This window comes from Netta rufina (genome assembly GCF_964035555.1).
Source record: "Netta rufina genome assembly, chromosome: 16".
Taxonomy (NCBI): domain Eukaryota; kingdom Metazoa; phylum Chordata; class Aves; order Anseriformes; family Anatidae; genus Netta; species Netta rufina.
In genome coordinates this window covers 8,449,876-8,469,754 of record NC_140140.1, presented here as the reverse complement: position 1 = coordinate 8,469,754, position 19,879 = coordinate 8,449,876, and the positions used below count along the sequence as shown (strand labels likewise).

The 19,879-nt window shown below is 38.7% G+C and overlaps 1 protein-coding gene across 2 annotated transcripts in view; it reads right to left on the bottom strand.

Moving 5' to 3' along the window:
* PTPN1 (protein tyrosine phosphatase non-receptor type 1) overlaps positions 1-19,879 on the bottom strand; it is a 44,843-nt gene that overhangs the window by 5,195 nt on the left and 19,769 nt on the right. For both annotated transcript variants that reach the window (XM_084296764.1, XM_084296765.1), the window contains exons 2-8: positions 11,349-11,439; positions 9,489-9,589; positions 7,411-7,509; positions 4,574-4,711; positions 3,024-3,233; positions 2,111-2,272; positions 1,239-1,474 (exon numbers count right to left, since the gene is read on the bottom strand). In XM_084296764.1, coding sequence (XP_084152890.1) covers positions 1,239-1,474; positions 2,111-2,272; positions 3,024-3,233; positions 4,574-4,711; positions 7,411-7,509; positions 9,489-9,589; positions 11,349-11,439 — 1,037 coding nt within the window. The remainder of the gene's footprint in view (positions 1-1,238; positions 1,475-2,110; positions 2,273-3,023; positions 3,234-4,573; positions 4,712-7,410; positions 7,510-9,488; positions 9,590-11,348; positions 11,440-19,879) is intronic.

The following is a 19,879-nucleotide window of genomic DNA, read 5'->3' as shown; positions in this document are numbered from 1 at the left end:
GTCTTCTGTAGCTAAGCCTCTATTCGTGCCCTATTCTATTCCCAAGTTTTCCTTTCTTTTTAGTAAAGGTATTTGTAATTTGAGTATTTCATTTTCACAATCTCCCCTGCTGAATCAAAAAAATAATAAAAAAAATTCCTGATCTAAACATTGCATCATGTTAAGTGGGGAAAGGAGACACTTCCAATTTATCTCTTTGCCTCCAGCACAATTTGGAGGGAGATAACAGGTTCAGCCTCTCTGCTCTGCAGAATTAAGGGGAGGTTTATTTTGAAGGAAGACTACTGGAAACACGTCTCACTAATCTCCCGTTTCCAGAGTCACACACTCCCCCACTGGCCTAGTCAAATAAAATATATCAAGTCTGCCAGCTGCATCTGTTAAAAGGCCTTAGAGTTCTGCAGAGAATAAAAAAGTTTGATACTGTTATTCCAATATTCATGTGAGAAGCTGAATATGTCTTCTTAGGAGACCATCTAGTGGGGGAAAATTAAACTTCCCCTTGATTATCCCTGGTGGGATTTGCCTAGCTGTTTTTGTTTTTTAATTATTATTTTCTATATATTTTAAAATGTTTATTCTTTGTTCTCTGGGGCGTTTAGTTGGTTGTTCTGAATAAAACTAGTTACCATGCAGGATGCCAGCAACACCAAGGCATTCTGACTTTAACCAGCTGCACGCTACACTAATAAGGCAGGAGTGACATCTAGTGGTTAAGCCTGTAGGAACCTTGGCTTCTTTGTTGTAGGTCAGTGACAGGTAGGAAAGTTCTGTGCTCACGAGCCCCTCTCCTCCTTTCATCAAAAGTAGCTTTGCCTGTAATTACTTTGACGTTTCTAAGTGCAACTAAAGCTAGTCAGCCTAGCTTTGAGCTACATGACTAATACTGCCACTAACTAGTGAATGTGCTCCTCTGTAACTTAACACACCGCAAGTAAATTTAGACTAAACCACCCCATTATGCCGTCACTTGTTCTTTAACTATAAGCAGGATCCCATAAATAGCCCTAGTTTATGGGTGAAGTTAACAAGAAAAAAAGCATAAGGCCTTCACTGAAAAGGATCCACCACAGAATTTGTTTCAGAACTGCTATTACACTAACTCAATCATGGGTGTTCTGGGCAGAACCTGTCGTACGAAATGCCATTTACGAGCAAGCTTCTTGTAACTTCTTAAAGCCACAAGGCAACCGGGCAGTCTTTTGGGGGCAGTTAGAGTGGGAAACTTAGGGAATTACCTGTCCGTGATCACTGGCACAGACGAACAAGCTCTGCCATCTGGAACCATCTCTTCCACAGTGCTGACTGAGCAACTGATCTCTTCCTCTGCCACTTCATGCTTAGGGAAGAATTCTGCGTGTTCGTGCATCCTTCCATTGTGCATTTCTGAGGTTCGCTTTGGTGGTCTGGGAGGTGGTGGGGTGTGTTCTGGTGGTGGGTCCAGGTCTTCATTGGAGAGCTCTTTCCACTGTTCCTTCAGGAAAAAAAATATCATGTGAAGTTTCCCATTATTTCTTTTACATAAACTACTCTAACAAGGCAGGCACTCTACAGTCTATTTCATTTATTTTTAGAGTGGCTGTTCATTTGCATCAATAAAAAGGAAAAAAAAAAAAAAAAAAGACACAAAAAACTCCAAACCTAAGCTATATCTAGTACATTGAAGACATCAGCTATGAATGCAAGAAATTTTAATCTATGTCTGGAAACTTTAAATAGCACAAAATAGAGCCTAGTTGATGGTTTTGCTTACCATAAAAGAAATATATAAGATTTAATCATAATACTTTTATACATTTTCTGGCATACTAGAAAAGTGTTCCCTTAAATGAAAGACAGCTGACGTACCCAGTCTACACCCCAGTAACAGTGCTGAAAAGCATGCACAGTGCTATCACACAACAGGACTACAGGTAGTTTTTTTTTTTTTTTTTTTTTTTTTTTTTTTTTTAAAACAAGTCAGATAGTGAAGTGTTCTATTTAAGAACCCCAGAACATAAAAATCCACTGAAGCCAAAGTTAAAGCTCCTTTCTATTCTGTTCACCCCACTTATCTGCTACAGTTAAAGAGCTGCAGCTCACCACATCTGGCTCTGCAGTCAGTACTCACTTGCACTGAAGCATCTCCCATAATGAATTTTGCTCCTTCAATAACAGCTAAGTAGGAGAAACGAAGCTGATCCGCTGTCTGTATAAGTCCCATTCTGTACTTCCTCATTTCTAGAAGAACTTGTTTGACATCCACAGAAGAAGGATCTTTCCGTTTGTCCATCTGAAGGTACAAAATGGGAAACATGCCTTAATGCTCTGATGAGATTCAATACAGTGACTCCTATACTATGTCCTTCAGACCATCCTCCATATTACAGAACTAATAAACTAATTAAAAAACCTGGTATCAGCTACTTATTTGGCTTCTGAAAAGAGAGAGATGGGATACTGGTTCCCCAAAATCTTCTTGTATGTTTTCCTTTTTTTTTTTCTTTTGTCTTTCTTGTTTTTGAAAACACAGTAAATAAAATAATTTTAAAAATGGGTATTCTGACCTAGGCCTAACTTCTGTGTATTAGTTGTTCTTGCACAGTTAATAATAATAAATTTATTAAGTTAAAATTAAAAGTTAATAGTAAAGCCAAAATCTTTCCCTACCTACACAGGGTAAGTTGACTCCCTTAAAGGAAACACATTAGATGTATTTTATACTGTTTCCGGATAGTTTACAGTATTATTTAGTGAACACCTAGTGTTTTTTTTTTTCTTAACCATAAGGGCAGTCTAGCCTTGTAAATTGCTCTAAGAACTAGAGACTTTTCTTCCCCAGGCCCCAAATGGCCAGCTAAGAATGAGCTCTGCCTTAATTTTAAAGTGGAATACAGTCCAACACAGAATAAGAGTAAGATAACGAGAAATAACATGCAAGAATACTCCAGAGAAAACACCACAGCTCTTTGTAGGCTTAAAACAAGCCATTCCTGACCGTGACTCTACTAAATAGCACATTGTCTCGAAGCAGTAGCTCTTACCAGCAGAAGACATGTATCAACCAAACAGAAAGTTCCCGATCTTCCGATTCCTGCACTGCAGTGCACCACAACGGGTCCGTACTCGGGGTTCAGTGAGCCAGATTCTCTCACTTTGAACAGGAAATTGAGGAATGAAGCAGGTGACTCCGGGACTCCAAAGTCAGGCCACGTGGTATAATGAAAGTGCAGAATCTCTCTAGTTTCCTGCGTCTGTAAGAGACAGTACTTCTGAAGTCCTTTAGCTGGGACACACAAGTCAAAGCCATTCAAAGCACAGCTGCCTACAACAACGTTCTAGTGGGCAAACAATTCCTCACGTTTATTTTCCTAGCAAATAACCTCTCATACATTTAGAAATACAGCTTCAGAATTTTGATTTTTTTATAGCTTCAAACGTTAGACATTTTTAGCTGTAAGTCAATTTCAGATTTGTGCCTTTGGAAAAATGTTAGCTTCTTCCTTTGGAAGTAACTCTGGTTTATGCAGCATGGAGGAATGTGCCACCTCGACTTTGTGTGAGATTCAGACTACACTGCTACTTCTTGTACGGTGCACCGACACAACAGCTGACAAATTCAAATAACAAAGTTCCATATTCTGAGGGAGTTTTATAGCTCCAAAGCTAATTAACTAATTACAAATAATTATCTCTGTTTTGAGCAAAGTAAAATGATGTATAAGTCAAAATGTATAAGTATGATGTATAAGTCAATTTCCTTATACATAACCCATCTTAGTTTTCTCAGTACAGTTCAAATGCTTGCATCACCACAGGCAGCTGGCACTGCCGCTGCCCAGTTTCGGATGCCAGAATACCCTTGGAAGAGTTCTCAAATGGAAGTACAAGAAACTACAGAAGCCCTTTCCACTTTCTGCAGTCAAAACCCTCGCACAATCACAGGCGTTCCTTTACAGCTTCATTCCCCACCTGAAAACTTTCTTCCAGGCCTGCTGTATCACCTCTGTTCACGCTCTCTTACAACACTGAGGTACAACAATCAAAAACACGTCTATGGCAGGTGTCATTTTTAATGCACACTGCAAACTACAACGAACAAATCCTTATTCGAGTACAATTTCATTAGTCAAATTAGCATCTGTTTTCTCACTTTTCCTGGCAGAAGGAAGCATGCAAGATGCTAACAGCTGAGCAAAGGAATGTCCGTACCTTCCAGCAGTGAGCAGTATGAGGACAGGTCAGAATTCAGGTGAGAATGTCCCAACATACACACCTAGCTCAGCACCATCAGGAACCTCAGAAATTATCTTCAGTTACCTGCATTCAGTGGAAGTTAATGGCATTCCACCTGAGGCAGTCTCACCCAGGAGCTTCAGATCAGCTCTCACTGCTCTGCATGCTTCTGTTTTTCTCTGCTCTGTTAGAGTAATGCTCTAATACACTGCAATGTTGAAAACAGTCTCATGCAGAATCATCAATTGCAGGACAAAACCTGCTGTATTTCATGACTAGCTTTTTCAAGAGCTTGTTGATGAGGCGAGTCTCATCTCAGAGGTTAAAAAATGTGATTGGTAGTAGTTTAGGTACTTACTGTAAGGTTTTCCAATTCTAGCTGTCGTACTGTGTAATACGATTTTATATCTTCAGATATCAAGGTTAGTTTTAAGTTTGTATCTTCAAAAAACATTTCTTTTTCTTCCTTCCGTGGCCAGTACTGCGCACACTTTACCTAAAAACAAGCAGGTGCCATTTATATTTGTGTAAAATGCAATAAATAACTATTCTTAAATACACATTTTCAAATGAAATTATTTCTTCATTGCTTCTATTATAAGAAGGACTAATTCCAATGTGAAGAATACCAGTCTTCCTTTATGCTGCAGAACCATGTGTTCAGTACGTTTTTTCTTATAAATCAAGTTATTTTGACCCTGACTGAAGTCACAAAGATACCTAGGGATTGTGTAGGTAGAGCTCTCTTTCTCCTACTGAAGCTGAAAGGCTGCTACAGGGCTGCACCACTGTGGAATCTAATCAAAATCAAAGTCATTATTTATTTTGGCCTGTGCCAGACCAATCATAAAAACCAAAAAATTTAATAATTTTCTAAATATAAAAGCTGTTGTAACACTCTGCCAAGATCTGAATTTTTGTCTACTCTGCATTTTATGCATTGACCTCATTGAAACATTTCCATTTCAAAAGAAGAGATGTTAACAAGAGCAGAATGTACCATAAAAAAATATTATGAATTCCACAAAGAAGCTACGTACAGAGAATTGCAACATTACTAATTTGCAAGTATAACATCAGATGAGATTTTTGGTTACTTCATTCATTTACCACAAAAATAAAAACAGCACTGAGATCATTTTAATTTTACATGGCACGATTTAAGAATAAAGGGCCAAACAAAAAAAAAACCAACCTGCATTCAGCAAACATTCCTATTTCTCACTGAATTTCAGTTTCACGGTAAAGTTTTCCAGAGAGCTTAGTTTTGCAAAGGCTGCTACATGCTAGAACCTTAAACGAGTCAGTCAAACAGACAAGTAGCACATTTTGTAGCGGTGTAGGAAAAAACAGAACCTAAAGAAACTCATCAGTAACAAGAATAGGGAAGTCTGCAACCGAGTTTATGACCATTAAAACTATGGATATGATGCTGGTGAGAACTGGCCTGCTATTTCTGCCATTAAGCACTGCTTCTCTGAAAAGAGATTATGACCACCACTTGTCCATAGCTAAGCTTTCAATGGGAATGGATTGTTGGACATGGTTAGAGTGCAAATAATATAGATTTAATGCTGAAATGTAAAAACACCGATAAGAGAAGAACAGCATTCTCACCCCAGGATAATTTCTGACAGCATTTTAATGAATAAGAAAATCCTTCAGTATTTTGTTCAGTGGTACATGAATTCTAGTTTTGCCGAGACAAATTCTAATTTTTATTGAAAATGTATCCTCTGGCTTATCAGTGTATAGAACTCGATTAAAATTCTCTGCACTTTTATGGATATTAAAGTTTATGAAACAGCAACTCGCTTTGTGTCTAATTTCTCCACCAAGTGTGTCTGCAAACAATATTTTGTTGTGCTCCACTGTAGGTCCCCCACTGCTTTTTGCTGAGAAGTGTTAGCAGCCTGTCCCAAGGGATCACAGTAATTCGTTTTGTTCAGAACTATGGACATTGCAGAGAATGAGTGGGAATGGCTGGAAAGGAGAAAACTATTGAAAACTATGGTTACTGCATCTCTTGAAGTTTCACTTACACTAAAAAGGAAAAGCAAGACACTTGATATCAAGACTGCATTTCATTAAAACACAACTGATTGCACAAGAATTCTTTCCTGACTATGCAAAACCGTGTACCACCCAGTTATCACTGGTAGATACCCAGCATACCCAGCACCCCTACTCTGAAGTGTCTTTATACTGACTGCATTGTGATGTTTAACTTCAAATTGTGCGTTTCTGTCAGTTTTTAAAACCGCTTTTGTCCCAGATTTGCACAGATTTACCAAGTCTACTTCAGGACCACGGGATGGCAGCTGTGGAGTTAGCATATGAGCAAAGCTCCGAACCCACGGATGAAAAATTAATTCCATGCTTGATGGTTCCTGTCTTCACCACCACCAGAAGGGCTGAGGCATTTCCTCTCAAGACAGCAGCTACTCTGTGTGCCAGAGGAACCATCCCTTTTTATCTATCAGAAGGTTAATTACTTAAAATAACCCTGATTGTTTGTTCACCTATTGTTCCCCTTCATCATTTGTCTGTCCTGCCTAATGTAAACTTCCTAAAAGGTCTGGACAGACCCAAGCCCTCTGCACTTGTCCTAGCGAGCAAAGCCTTGGCTGAACAGCAGGTTCCCTATCTCTGACATCACTGCTTCAGACAGACACCAGTACAAGTACTTTTGATTGTAAAACAATGACCCTGGAGGAGAAACAACATACGTAGCAGGTAAGTTTAGAAATCAGAGCTCTTACTGCATGAAGGAAGCCTGGAGTCAGAGGCCCTGTAATTACTCTAAAGCTGTTTCATACTGCTTCTGAATGAGTGCTTGGTGTGAATAACCTTTGACAGGCTGACTGTGCGTGCAAGGAAGAGTGAGAACTACATTCAGATACCTAGGTTAGCAGTAGAGAGCAAATATTTATTTTTTGTGGAGAATTATGTTGTGTTTGTGTCTTACTTCAGCCAAATGCAGAAGAAATTAGGACCTGTAATTACAAACAATAGTTTTCTGGATTTATTATTTCACCAAGTACCCAACCCTAAACACAATTTGTTAGATAAAATTACTTACAGTCACCTTTTTTCCCCCCTTCTATTACTGTTCTTCACCTTTTTTTTTTTTTTTAATTTAATTTAAACCAAAACATGCAATGAACACACAGCTCAAACCAGATAAATACTTACGGATCCCTTTTCCATCACTCTGTTCAACATGACAACACCACGGCTTTTCTGTTCCCAAACCATCTCCCAAAAGTGACCACAAGTATTTGGCAAAGGTCCCTGCAGAGACAGAATCCCCAGAAATAAGCGTTATTCTCTGTTAAAGTCAGAGTAATGTTCTCCAGTAAAAGTTACTGCCCTAGGCAATAAATTTAGGCAAGAAGTAGTAACAAGCAACTTCTAATTTCAAACTGGAAAAAAAAAAAAAAGAAAAAAAAGAAAAAAAGTAGTGATATAGCTTTAATTTCCAATTTCCCACTATGAATTCACCCCATGAAAGCATGATTAATCTTCCCTACACACACACATAACAAGAAGACAGAAGTAGTCTCATTTGCAAGAAGAGAACTGGGAGCGAAAATTGCTGAGAGAATTTTCTTAGGCAAGTAAGCAAAAGTAATGGGGAAATAACTTCCCATTGACTAAGAGCAGAATTAACGTATACATTTACCTCTTCTGCAATACATCATTGTTATTCATAATACTTGACAGTCCACTGAACAGAGAAACATCCGAAAGACAGAAAAAATGCCAGATCACTAACAAGTTATATGGTTTTGCAGAATCTTCATGGATGTGCTTTTGGACTGAACAAAATGATAATTGCTTTTAAAGAACTACTGTCTACTTAGAATTTCCTTCTAACTTTATGGTTTTGCTTCGTTCCTTTGCTCTTCTCTACTTCAAAACCATTGTTCTGAACTTTGGGCAACACAAACAAACCTCTCACATTTGCTGTCCACCAAAAAGCACTGCAGGACAGCGCCCTCAAAAAGCCAGTCAAAACCATTAAATATTGGATCAGGAAAGGTAGCTGTATGTGGAAAAGTCAGATATGCTGCTAAGTAGCAGCAGTTCTTCCTTTCAACCCAATGATCAGCCTTCCCTCTCCTGAGTAAGGAAAATAAAAGCTGCACAGAAAAATTTTCATATTGAATGCTCCACTGTCTGCTTCTTCATTACAGATTTATCTTTATTCTCTAGAAACAGGAAGGAAGAGCTTCTGAACTTTACTTGAAAATATTAATCCCAGTCTACCTTTATCTAAAATGTGGGAGGAAGGAAAAGAAGAGTCAAGATTAAAAGCCAGGACTATTTCCAGGGAACTGAACATTTAGGACAAACAAGAATTCCAGCACATTTGCCAGCTCTCAGAATAAGACGACAGTACCTGGGTGTTTTTGAATGTGCTACATAATTAGGTGGGGAAGTCACAGATTCAGTGAAAGACAGCAACTTTCCCTCGGCCAAATCCCCATCACTGAAGTCTGCATTCATGGCTTTCCTCTTTCATGTTGTAGATAAAAGCATCAGCACTGCCCAGTTTAGACATTTCAGGGACCATGTCATTAGCAGGTACACTATTTGTGAATGCCACACTAACATATTCACAAGGACATTTAACGACAGGCCGTAGAGCGCACTGCCTCTTTTAAACTAAATGCAGTTAGGCATTAGGAAATCCCTAGCATACTTTTATCTGTTAGGCTGAGTGGGGCAGAAGTTATATAATGTGTTATATTTAAGTATGTTTGAACATCTTTAAGTCCATACTTAGAGTTCTTCTGTAAATGCAAAACCCTTCCACTAAGCAAAGCTCACTTCTGGTCAGAAAATTTATCAGACAATTTAAGATTGTAATGGTCTGAAGTCTTTGTGCTGGCCTTCCATGTAGGAGAAATGTGATATATTTCAACCTCATCTAAATGTTGTTTATCATAAACCAACACATCATAGGCAGATTTCTAGAAGCATGTTGGCTTCTGTTCTATAACAAAACCTAGGTAGGCCTAAAGTCAGATATACAAAGGGGCCAAAACACACTACAAAAAGTCTGTCAGTGATGATGCAAAGGAGGAAAAATGTGTAGCATTTTTGTAAAATTGTTCCATGTACACAGTATGTTTATATAGACACAGAGATGTTTGCATAGACTTATCTAATTTTAAAATAAAGTAAACAGGCATGAGGTTAAAGAAATCCTACAAGAAACAATCCCAATCACCATATGATTTTTATTATCCACAACCTGCAATTACCTGGGTGAGGATGTAGCTCCTTTGGGCCTCTTCCATTTTTATCAAACTAGCATTGATATAGTCATTGTCACCTTGGTTTAGCTTAATTCGACTGTGATCAACTGCAGCACAATTAGAAAAACACTGGTTAATGTATAAGGCACAGAGCACAGTCCACGCACAGATCATCAAATGTTATGATCAAAAAAGCTGAGTTTTCCCAAATAATCAAAAGAGCTTAATCACAGCACCAAAGTGTTCTCTGGTACTTGTAACTCTAGAAGTGCAATACAGCGCCTACAAGAACAGCACTGCACCAGAGCACTGATGGCAAGTCACAGTCCATCTTCTCAGAATACGCTGGAGGAATAGAAGTATTTGCATCTGAAGTGCTCACAGTGGTAATGAGCAAAGCAGATCACACTGACCTATTTGTACGGTTATCCAGTTACTGTTTTTAAATAAATCTAGTTACACAATTGCTTATCTTTAGAAGCTTAAACATTCAAAATAAGCTTGTTCAAGGCTGAGAAAGGTTTGCCTAAACATATATTGGACAAACAGAACAGAGACTTCTTACTCTTTCTGTAGAGATTTAGCGACTTTTCCCAACCCAACCACAGTTTAAAATAGAAAGAACAATTAAAAAAAAAAATTACAGTAAATGTAATTTCACTGCTCTTTTGTTAGTTTCAGTTTGCTCTACGTAGAATAAAAAAACCACAAACCCAAGAGTTTCTACATTTTGCAAGAAAGGCAGATTGGAAGTAGTATTATCTAAAGGCAAAAAAAAAAGAACCATTTGTTACTCACAACCCCAAATATCAGAACTGCTTAGTAAGGCAACCTACGTGCAACCTTATTGTTTCTACAATTAACCTGAAGACTTAAGTAACTTCAAAGCACTAAGTATAAAATTTTGCTGGTACACAATGAAACTAGTGCCTTTGAGCAGAATATAGGCATTTGCCCAAATACACAGAAATTCTATAGGTTGTGTTTAAAACAGGTAGCAGTGCTGCACCCTTGAAGAAGAGGGAATGAGTCCTGGGTGTTGTCATTTAGTGCAGAAAAGGTAGTTTAGCAAACCAGCTGTGAACTTTCTCTAGTGTCCAAAATATCAAATATTATTCACTGATCATTTGGCTACAGTCCTGTACCCCTCTGCACTCTGTGATTTCATTCCTGCAGTCTCTCTTGCACCTCAGAAGTCAGCATGCCAGGCACAGGCAAGTCTGAATGTTAGTGTCTTTCTACTCAGGAACATGGAAGGAAAGACAGGCTGCAACTCTGAACTGAGCTGTCACCACTGTGCTGGGTACAGAGGACACATGCTCAAAGATGCACGGCCCACCAGAATTCACCAGAACGTGCAATGTGCAGTGATAATCATTTCAGAAACACGTCTCACACTAGTATCACCATCCTTGCAAACTTCCTGTTTTCTCTGTTCCAGATAGCTTAGGATTTATTTCCAGAGGTCATATGCTTTATGCAAGACTTCCCCATCTTCCTATAGCAGCATTTATGCTATATGGACTAGAAGGGTGCTGTAGTAAATATACTGCTATAGAAAGGATACTTCCACTTTTATTAATGCAATTTCAGCCACCATTCTTCCCTAGCATAAGAATTCAATGGTAAAGCAAGTTCCTTTTTTCAGTTTTCTGCTCAAGAACGCAGAATTAGTCAGCTGCTACAGTACAATCCTATGGATATAATGGCATCCTGTGACATCCATATTGTAACCAAAAATATTAACGAAATGAATTGACTTGAATGCATACGCATCTAACAGAAATCTTGTTCTTACATGGTGCTATTACAAGTCATTAGAGGTCAACTGTCTGTTGCAAACAATGGAAAAGAAAGTGTACTTACAGGGGCTGACATCTCTGTACCTATTTCTGTTTTTGTTTCGGGGATGTTTGGCCACTTTACATGGAAAATCACTGGCTTCATGCCTGATGTCCTGAAACAAAACAACAAAAAAATAAGTCTTAGATATGAACCCATCTAATATCATCATGCCATTTTAAGCTATTTTCAGACAAACAGGCACTTGACCACAAATTTTAACGTGTGAGAGCTTTAGACAGTATGCACTCTAGGATTCAAGTTAAAAACTGTGTTTAAATTTATCAGGATACAACACTATTTGTGTGTTAATAATATTATTAACTTCCCCAATAAAGTAGTAAAACATTTACCAGACATTATGCCTTTGCACTCCCGATGGAACAGGCTCTCTGACCCAAAGCACTTTCATATAAACTGCTCTATGCTATTGTTTCCATTATCAGTGGAACTATCATGTATTTTTTCTGTCTCATCAGGAATTAGAAAATATTCATTATGATAGAAAAAACACATCAACACACATGGAGTGGTGACTTGTCAACAACATGCTACAGTCATGCCTTTCTAGGATCATTTACAACTTGATCTTATCAGCAAGATGCCATAAAGCTGCAAATGGCAAATACTATTCAATTCACATGCTCAACTAAAACATATGTACCGTATAAAGTATATATTTAGGGTTTCTTCTCCTTCTCCCCCCCCCAATAGCTCAACTATCTGATACAATTTCAAAAGATAGAATAAAAAGAATTCTGCTGTCCCTGGATATTAGCCTCAGTTTTAACACAAGCACAACTTCACAGTGTGAATAGATACTGGGGAAGTATGAAATTCTTAAGAATTGTAGTACAAGGGGCTTTATAGTGACATTGTCAGATGTAATTGAGATTAATGAAAACTAAAGAAATGGATATACTGTAGAACTGATATTTTGATAGCATCATTAGGTTTAAGAAATCTTAAGACAGATACATTGTGCACATACATGGTAAGAAAAAAATAACCTGGCCCGGATACCATTGAAAAATCACCATTAGTAACAAACTACTGAGCTAAATTCATCTCCTTTTGCAGGATGAAATTTACTTTGTAAAATAAACGTAACCAAATCAAGCCAAGTTTTATGTTAATTAAGTTATTTGTGCAGACACGTATGTACACAGTGTACAACACAGTGTTGATCCACACATCTACAACCACTGACAGAAAAGAGGTTTCTGTGCACGTAAATCTAGCGCTCCTGTAGGGCTGCTGGTAATGTACAGACCACTTGCATAGGAAGGCTGGGCACTCCTCCATTACCAGTTTCGCCTTATCTCAGGCTCTGGTTTAAATTGTGGTAGCCTTCCAACATCAGAGCAGAAGGATTTTACACCAGCTCAAAAGCTAATTCCTAAAACATAGGCCAAACACGACTCTTTTTCTGATCGTCTCTGTTTTGCATAAATAATTATTTATAGTGATTTTTATTATATTTTTGGAGGCAGGCTATCTGCTGCAGCTTATTACTTGTTCATTTTTCTACCCCATTATTCAGGTATGTACTAATTGATACTGAATTTCACATGTAAAGCAAAGAGCTCTATTTTATATATACCTGCTCAAAATTAGTTCAGTATTCTGAAATGGCTCCTCACTGAAATAAGCCATGACATCAGCTGCTATCTTTTTATAACTTAACACATGGCTGCCAGTATTTCTGCTTATGAAGAATGCAGTCTGGAGAATATGATCTTGACTGCCACAGTCTAATATCTCAAACATGAAGCAGCTAAAATGGCTGTTTTCAGAAATTCGTCTCCGATGTTAGGTTGGTGGCTTTGTATTTTGCAGGGGTTTATTTTTCCTATGTACTGACTGAACAGGATTAATAACAGACAAAAACAGGGAACTAAGGAAAAGTGGTCTTCTAGATCTCTAACCACATTTCCCACAGAGTCTACATATTTCTTTCTTTCTTTCTTTTTAAGTGTAAAACAGTCCCACAAAGTACAAAAAACAACACTTAGGATCCACGTTAAATATAGCAAAATGCAAACAAAAAAACCTTGCTGTAAATACTGGGTTAAATTAGCAGCAGCACCCATCTACACTGTTTCATTTCACAGCATTAACAAATTGGAAAAGAACTGTCCCCTCTTCAGAAAAGGAAACAGATCAAATGCTGCATTACAGAAATGAAATGATGCAAAGGAATTCTAATATAAAATTATTATACTCGTGTATATGCATTTAAACACTACCTCCAGAACATGCTCCCAGCCTCAGAGCTCTCCACATTCAGATACCAACATCACACATTTAAGGATCTGACTTTTTATTGTCCAAGGAGTAGAGATTTGGCTATTAACTCACTGCCAAATACTATTTTTTTTTTTAAGATGCCAAAAGTACAAAAAGAATAAATGAATTCTAGACTCCCGTATGCCTATAAGAAACAAAAAGAAAGAAATTACCCATATGCCTTCCAGAAACACAGGCAATTTTTTAAAAAAATATTTTTTCTGAAGCATGTTGCAACATATAGAGGAGAAAATTAAAGGGTGGGAGCGAGGGGGAGAAAATGAGGGACCTAGATATGGCACCAGGCAACCCACTGTTGTATGAAAATCCAACTAGCATACAGAAATTCATTTCTGAACATGATACCAATAAAAACGAAAATCCTAGATGGCATGCATGCCTGGATCTCTGTGGTTAAATCCATGTCTGAAAAGACTGGGCATACTCTCCTCAGCAACATGGAATAACAGTGATTTTTTTTCTCTCTCTTTTTTTATTTTGTTTAAAGCTACAGCAGTTGGTAGAACATCTTCTGGCAAGAAACATAGACTGCTTCCAGGACATTAAGATGACTTCAGTGGAAATCAGATGGCCTTCAACAGAGATTACTGGAAGAAACATTCTAGCGACCAGTTCTGTAAAATGGCCACGTTACAGGCTCCCTTGGATGCTTCTCAGAAGCATCTGTGATTGCGGGAGTCAGCTATCAAATTAGGTAATTACGCAGTGTTCCAGAACACAGCAGTAACAGCACCACAGGATCTCCTGCTGGAGAGAGCAGGCTCATTCAAAGCATGGGAGCACTGTGCCACGGGCAGCCTGAAGCCAGTGACGCTGCAAGAACTGAAGTTAGTCGGGGATGAACACAGGGATTGATAAGGTTACTTATCGCCTTCTTGAATCACAGTCACACTGCAGAGATCCTGCCATTTAAAAAGGAAGCTCGACATTTCAGTTAAAAGGTCGTGCAACACAACACTTGATAAAGAGGAAGGGCTAGAACTGAAGTCAGTTTTCCAAAGTCAAATGCCTCTGGTTTTGAGCATGAGTCATCCTCTGCCACTCAGCTCCTGGTTGTAAGTCCCGGACCCAGTGCAAATACCCCTAAACATCGCGGAGTGGAAAGAGGAAGCTTGCCGAGGCGCTGGTTTTCAAACGGAAAGTTCTCATTGCTGGTTGTTTGTAGCAGTGACCGGGGCAAGAAGTTCTCCAGTGCTCTTCAGGAGACGGTTGCTCACAGCTGCACGATGGGCCCCACGAGGCCTGACAGCATCCCACTGCCTGACACAAAGCCCAGGCACAACACAAGGACGGGTGACCGAGCTGCTCAGACACAAGGTCTCAGTGTGGTGATGGTGTCCTCGTGTCCCAGACACCTTCAGCAGAATGGGGTGCTCATGGTGGCCAGAAGGCCTGCCCCAGCCTCCCTTCTGAAACCTCCTCTTAGGAATTCCCTCCGCAGCCCTTTTTTTTCTGTTCCTCTCAAACTTCAAAAACTTCCCCTCATTTCAGCCTGTTAACCCCAAAATAGCCAGAGTCCCAGGTCTGCCAATTCCCTCCACCCCATAAGCATTTTCTGTCATCTTTCTGCTTGTCCTTGCTGCCACTACTCAGCCCCGTGCTGGATTTGCCACGTGTGAACTGGAGCACAACCCCGCTGCTTGACCACGCTTTCCTCCTCTTCTTCAGACACCAACAGGAGGTTATAAAAAGAGCAGATCCACCTCAAAATCTTCCAGAAAGCATTAGGTAAGACCACACCAAGAGGCATTCATGACATCAGTCATTCAAGCACTGCAATTTTCAGCGATTTTCACGTTGGTATTTCCAGTGGAGCAGCTGCGATGCGCAGGCCTGAAGGGTCTTCGGATTCAGCGCAAGGCTCCCCGGAAACTCTGCAGCAGGCCTCAGCCCGATGGCACTATTTTATTGCCCCATAAATTCTGCAGTAGCTCAGACTAGGCGATAATGATATACTGCCATTTTAACAGTTCTGTTCCTACGGGAAACAGCAATTGCCAAGATCTTATCACGAGCTACAAAGGCACCCGGTAATATATCTGCTGAGCCAGTCACACTAAGGAAAGCAATTCACAACAAGTATATAAACACTTAAATAAAAAAGCAATTTTAGCTTAAGAGCTTAAGAAAAAGAAGTTTCCTCTTAAAGCTAGCGTTGAAAAAAAATGACTGCTATAAAAGGTAAGAAGGTTTTAAAAAAAAATAAAGTGAAAGCTGCTGTTTTCTAGGATGTCATTAAGGGCTGATTTCAGAATAGAAAACCCTACTACAATTGTATGATGTGGCAAAGACCTGTACAGAAGTCCGCAGGAACAACAGGTACTACTGGAGGATCAACAACCAACAGCTACTTTACACAAATGGGAAAACATCTTTAGTGTGTGAGGGAGCAAATTTACTCACTGAGAAGCAGGGAACTGAGTCCTTCCTTGCAAAGACATGAAGTGTATGTAGATCAACACTGCATGTAAGCCAGTTTGACAAGTAAAACTGAGCTGCTTATCCCTTTGTATCAGGACATTTGGATGGGGACAAGAACAGGGATATAATTTCTAGGTAACATGAAGGTCATCAGTGTGCATCTAAAGACCACATAAAGACCAGACAATCACATAACAACAAGCTGCAGAATTTCAGCCAGTTTAGTGAAATAAATGTAGAATTTAATTTCCTTTAAAAAAAAAAAAATGTATCTAGTCTCTCAGTTTTGCTTTCAAGAAAAAGATAGCACTATTGATTTGCCTATTAATCTGCCTCAAAAAAAAAGCCAGTGGGCTGGTATGCCAAGCTTCTTCCTGAAGCCAAGTAGCATGGAGAGAGAGTGAGAAAGAGACAGGCTTGTTTAAAGTTCAACAACACTATTACGTGAGTTAAAAAATTATATATATATAATCACACACTTGCAACATGGTTTTCCTAGAAAGCCCCTTGCTAATTCAGCACTATGTGGGCAATCTGGAACAGGTTGTAGCAATGCAGCGTAAGCAGGGCTCCTGACACGGCAGTCAGCTACTTGTAGGCACGGAAATAACCCCCCCCCAAGAATGTAAACTGGGCACGATCATGCTATTAAATCATATCAACACTTGGGAAAGTGTACTAATTTCTTCTGTGCCCATGTTCACCACAGATTCCTTCTCACCACCGACTAGTTTCAACGCACCTGACTGTAGAAATTTAAGGATCAGGAAAGTAAATCCTGCAGCACTTCACTGCACCCACCTCCTCGTGGTAGGTAACCAAACACTAAATGGTCAATTGAATGCCTGAACCCAAACAGTTGAAAGAACAATGAAACTTGCATACATACTTCTAGAAGTGAGAAAGTACTAACTTGTACCGTTTTCCGATTTTAACAGTACTGTATTTATTTTGTGTGTTGTCAGAAGGAAAGCATTGCTGTAGAACAAATGGCTGCAATTCTGAAGAACTCAGTTGAGCTTCTCATACTGCTTCAGGGCCGTTATCTGCAATGAGCAAAAGCTGATTTTTCAATTCTGATTTTTTTCTGAAGGTTACAGCAGAGATTGGGTTGCTTGTGCCAAGCATTGTACTAAACTCTAATATTTGGTTAAAGAATTACATGAGGCTTCTCGAATTTCAGTAAGTTCAAAATACAGTTTGTCCTTGAAATTTATGACCCATAACAGAAGAAGTTCAGAGTAGCTGGCAGGAACACTCTACTTCTGCTGTTTTGTAGCCATGTACTCACTGCCAAAACAGGAAACAACTGAACGGAGGGTCAGTATAAAAAAATAACTTAAGTTTCCTTCTTCTCCATGTCCATCTCTATTTTTCCTCCCAGACATTCAATCTGCTACAGAAGTGCATCTTAGACATTACTGGAAGGACAGAGACTTTTGAGAAGATGAAATGGCTTTTCTTGACAGCTGTTTTGAAGAAGCAAAGCTTTACTATCTTTATCATCAAACAAAGTCAGTGCCAGGAAATAAACCACAGTCCTATTAGAGTGTCAGAAGGTTCTAAGTCAGTTACTCATCTCCTATAAGAAAAATAAGAGACAAGATCCAAATCTTGACTTACCCAAACACAGAGGTCTTCAGATAACAAATTTTGGTTTAACCTCATCTCAAATAAACCGGTGCATCCAACAGCCTGGACACCTACAGAACTCCCCAAGGAATTTAGGCTGTGTAGCAAATCCAGACCTTAGTTTGTTTGCGGTATGGATTCTGTATGAGTTTAAAACATGTAATTACAGGCTTCGAAAACTGACAGCTGTGGTTATAAACAGAGTCCTCCTTTCCTAGTTACCTAATACTTCATCCCAACATCTCACAAGCCACCTAATGGCATTTTTGCTTTTACAGAACACCTACCACAAAAAACAAGGTAAAGACTAAGTGTGTGGACTTCGTAGGCTTCAGGGTGGGTGGAGAGGAAGGAGAGAAAACATAAAAACTGAAAGTATTAGAGGTGAGGAAGGGACAAGAAAAGCTTCTTCTCACACTTTCTTTCTCACACTTTCAACATGCCGCATATTAGACCAGCTGCAAATGACAGGTTGCAAACTGGAAACAAACGGAGGAGAGAAGCCCTTAGAACCACTGCAGGTAGTTTAAAGTTTCTCAAAGGGATCTCTGACTTCATGAACTAGGAACTGTGGAATGACTTTTTATTTATACTCACTCAGAATCTTCTACAATCTTTCAGACACTACATAGTGTTAACAGTCTCAGTACTAGCTGGGCTAAAAGCATGAAAAAATGCATGACTTTACTGTGACCCCAAATTCTTGCATCATGTATTAGCACCAGTTAATCTTCGAACAAATGAGCTTATTTCATAGGAAAAAAAATTATGGATAAACAACTTTAAGGCTCTCTTGTTTTTGAGTGTCCCCTTTTCTGCAAGGTATACAAAGAGATGGTGACTTTCAAGATACCTACGTCAGTATCACTCCTTGCTCACTGATTGTTCACTAGCACATTGTTCACTTTTATGGTCATTAGTCACTGATCAGTCACTCTTTTTTTTTTTTTGTTAAATCAAGAAACCTTATTTTTGCTCTAGCTCTCCCCCAAAATCATGCAACTATTTTCAAACACTTGCTAGACTTTGAAATACTTAAATTCATATACATGGTTCTCAGAAAGCAGCTCAGATCAATACACCAATTAGAAAAGCTTCACGTACAAATCCAGAAAGCCCAATTAATTTATAAAGCTCAGTGTTCTGTACAGAAAATGTTGTCTCTTCAAAGGTTTGCGATAGGATAACCTTTTGTTTAAAGAATTTCAAGGATTGTGCTTGAACAAAGATAGAAGACCAGATGAAAGCCAGTTAGTCTGCTTTGCACAGCCAATACCAACAGGAACAGCCAGCATGCATATATGGATTTCCAAAATTTACTATCTGCCGCATAGAAATAATTTAATTTGTAAAATTTGTCATTTGTAATTTAATTTGTGAAATTCTACATTAAGATTAAAGCTTCCTAATTGCTATCCAACAGCAGCCAACTGACATTACATCTCTCAGCAACCAGAGTTGCCTACTACAACCTACTACAAGATAGTGGAAGGCAACACCATGCTGACGTGGTTTACTCTGTTAGTTTTATCCTAAAAAAGCCCTTTGTTAAAAGGATAAAAATTTAATAACTGCATAATCAAAACTAAGTAAAAAAATGCATTTTCCATTGCAAACAGAAAGAACTGAGACAGGAGAAAAAGCTCGTCTTGTTCATATCTAAATTTTAACAGAATAGATTCAAAAAAGATGGAAGGAATAAATTAAGTATTACCCTTTCAGTTTTTAACTGTTTCAGGAACTATCATCAGGTGGTTCTTTATGTGTCATGACTGTGCAGACATATGGATAGCTTATTCTTGGAGCCCTGGAAACAGGTTACTCTACCAGGTAGCGGCTAATTTATCTTCAGAAGAACTAGAAAAATTACTGAAATAAAGACAGGAAGGCAGCGAGAATTCTTCTTCTCTATAAGCACAAACCAGTTGTAAACTTCATCACCATTACAGGAATTACCCTGAATCATTCTTATTCAGATTTAAAATCTCATCTTTAGAAAAACTTTAAGAGGAAAAAAAAAAACTTTATTATTTTAAGTCATTTCAAGTGATATCTAAAATATCGCTCATGCTTTGTTAATATCAGAAGTTTTACTTTAGGCAGAAATCAATATGCAGAAAGTGAATCAGTTCTGCCACACTTCCTGTAAATTGATTTCAGTACACTGAAACAAGTACATTTAAAAATTTGAA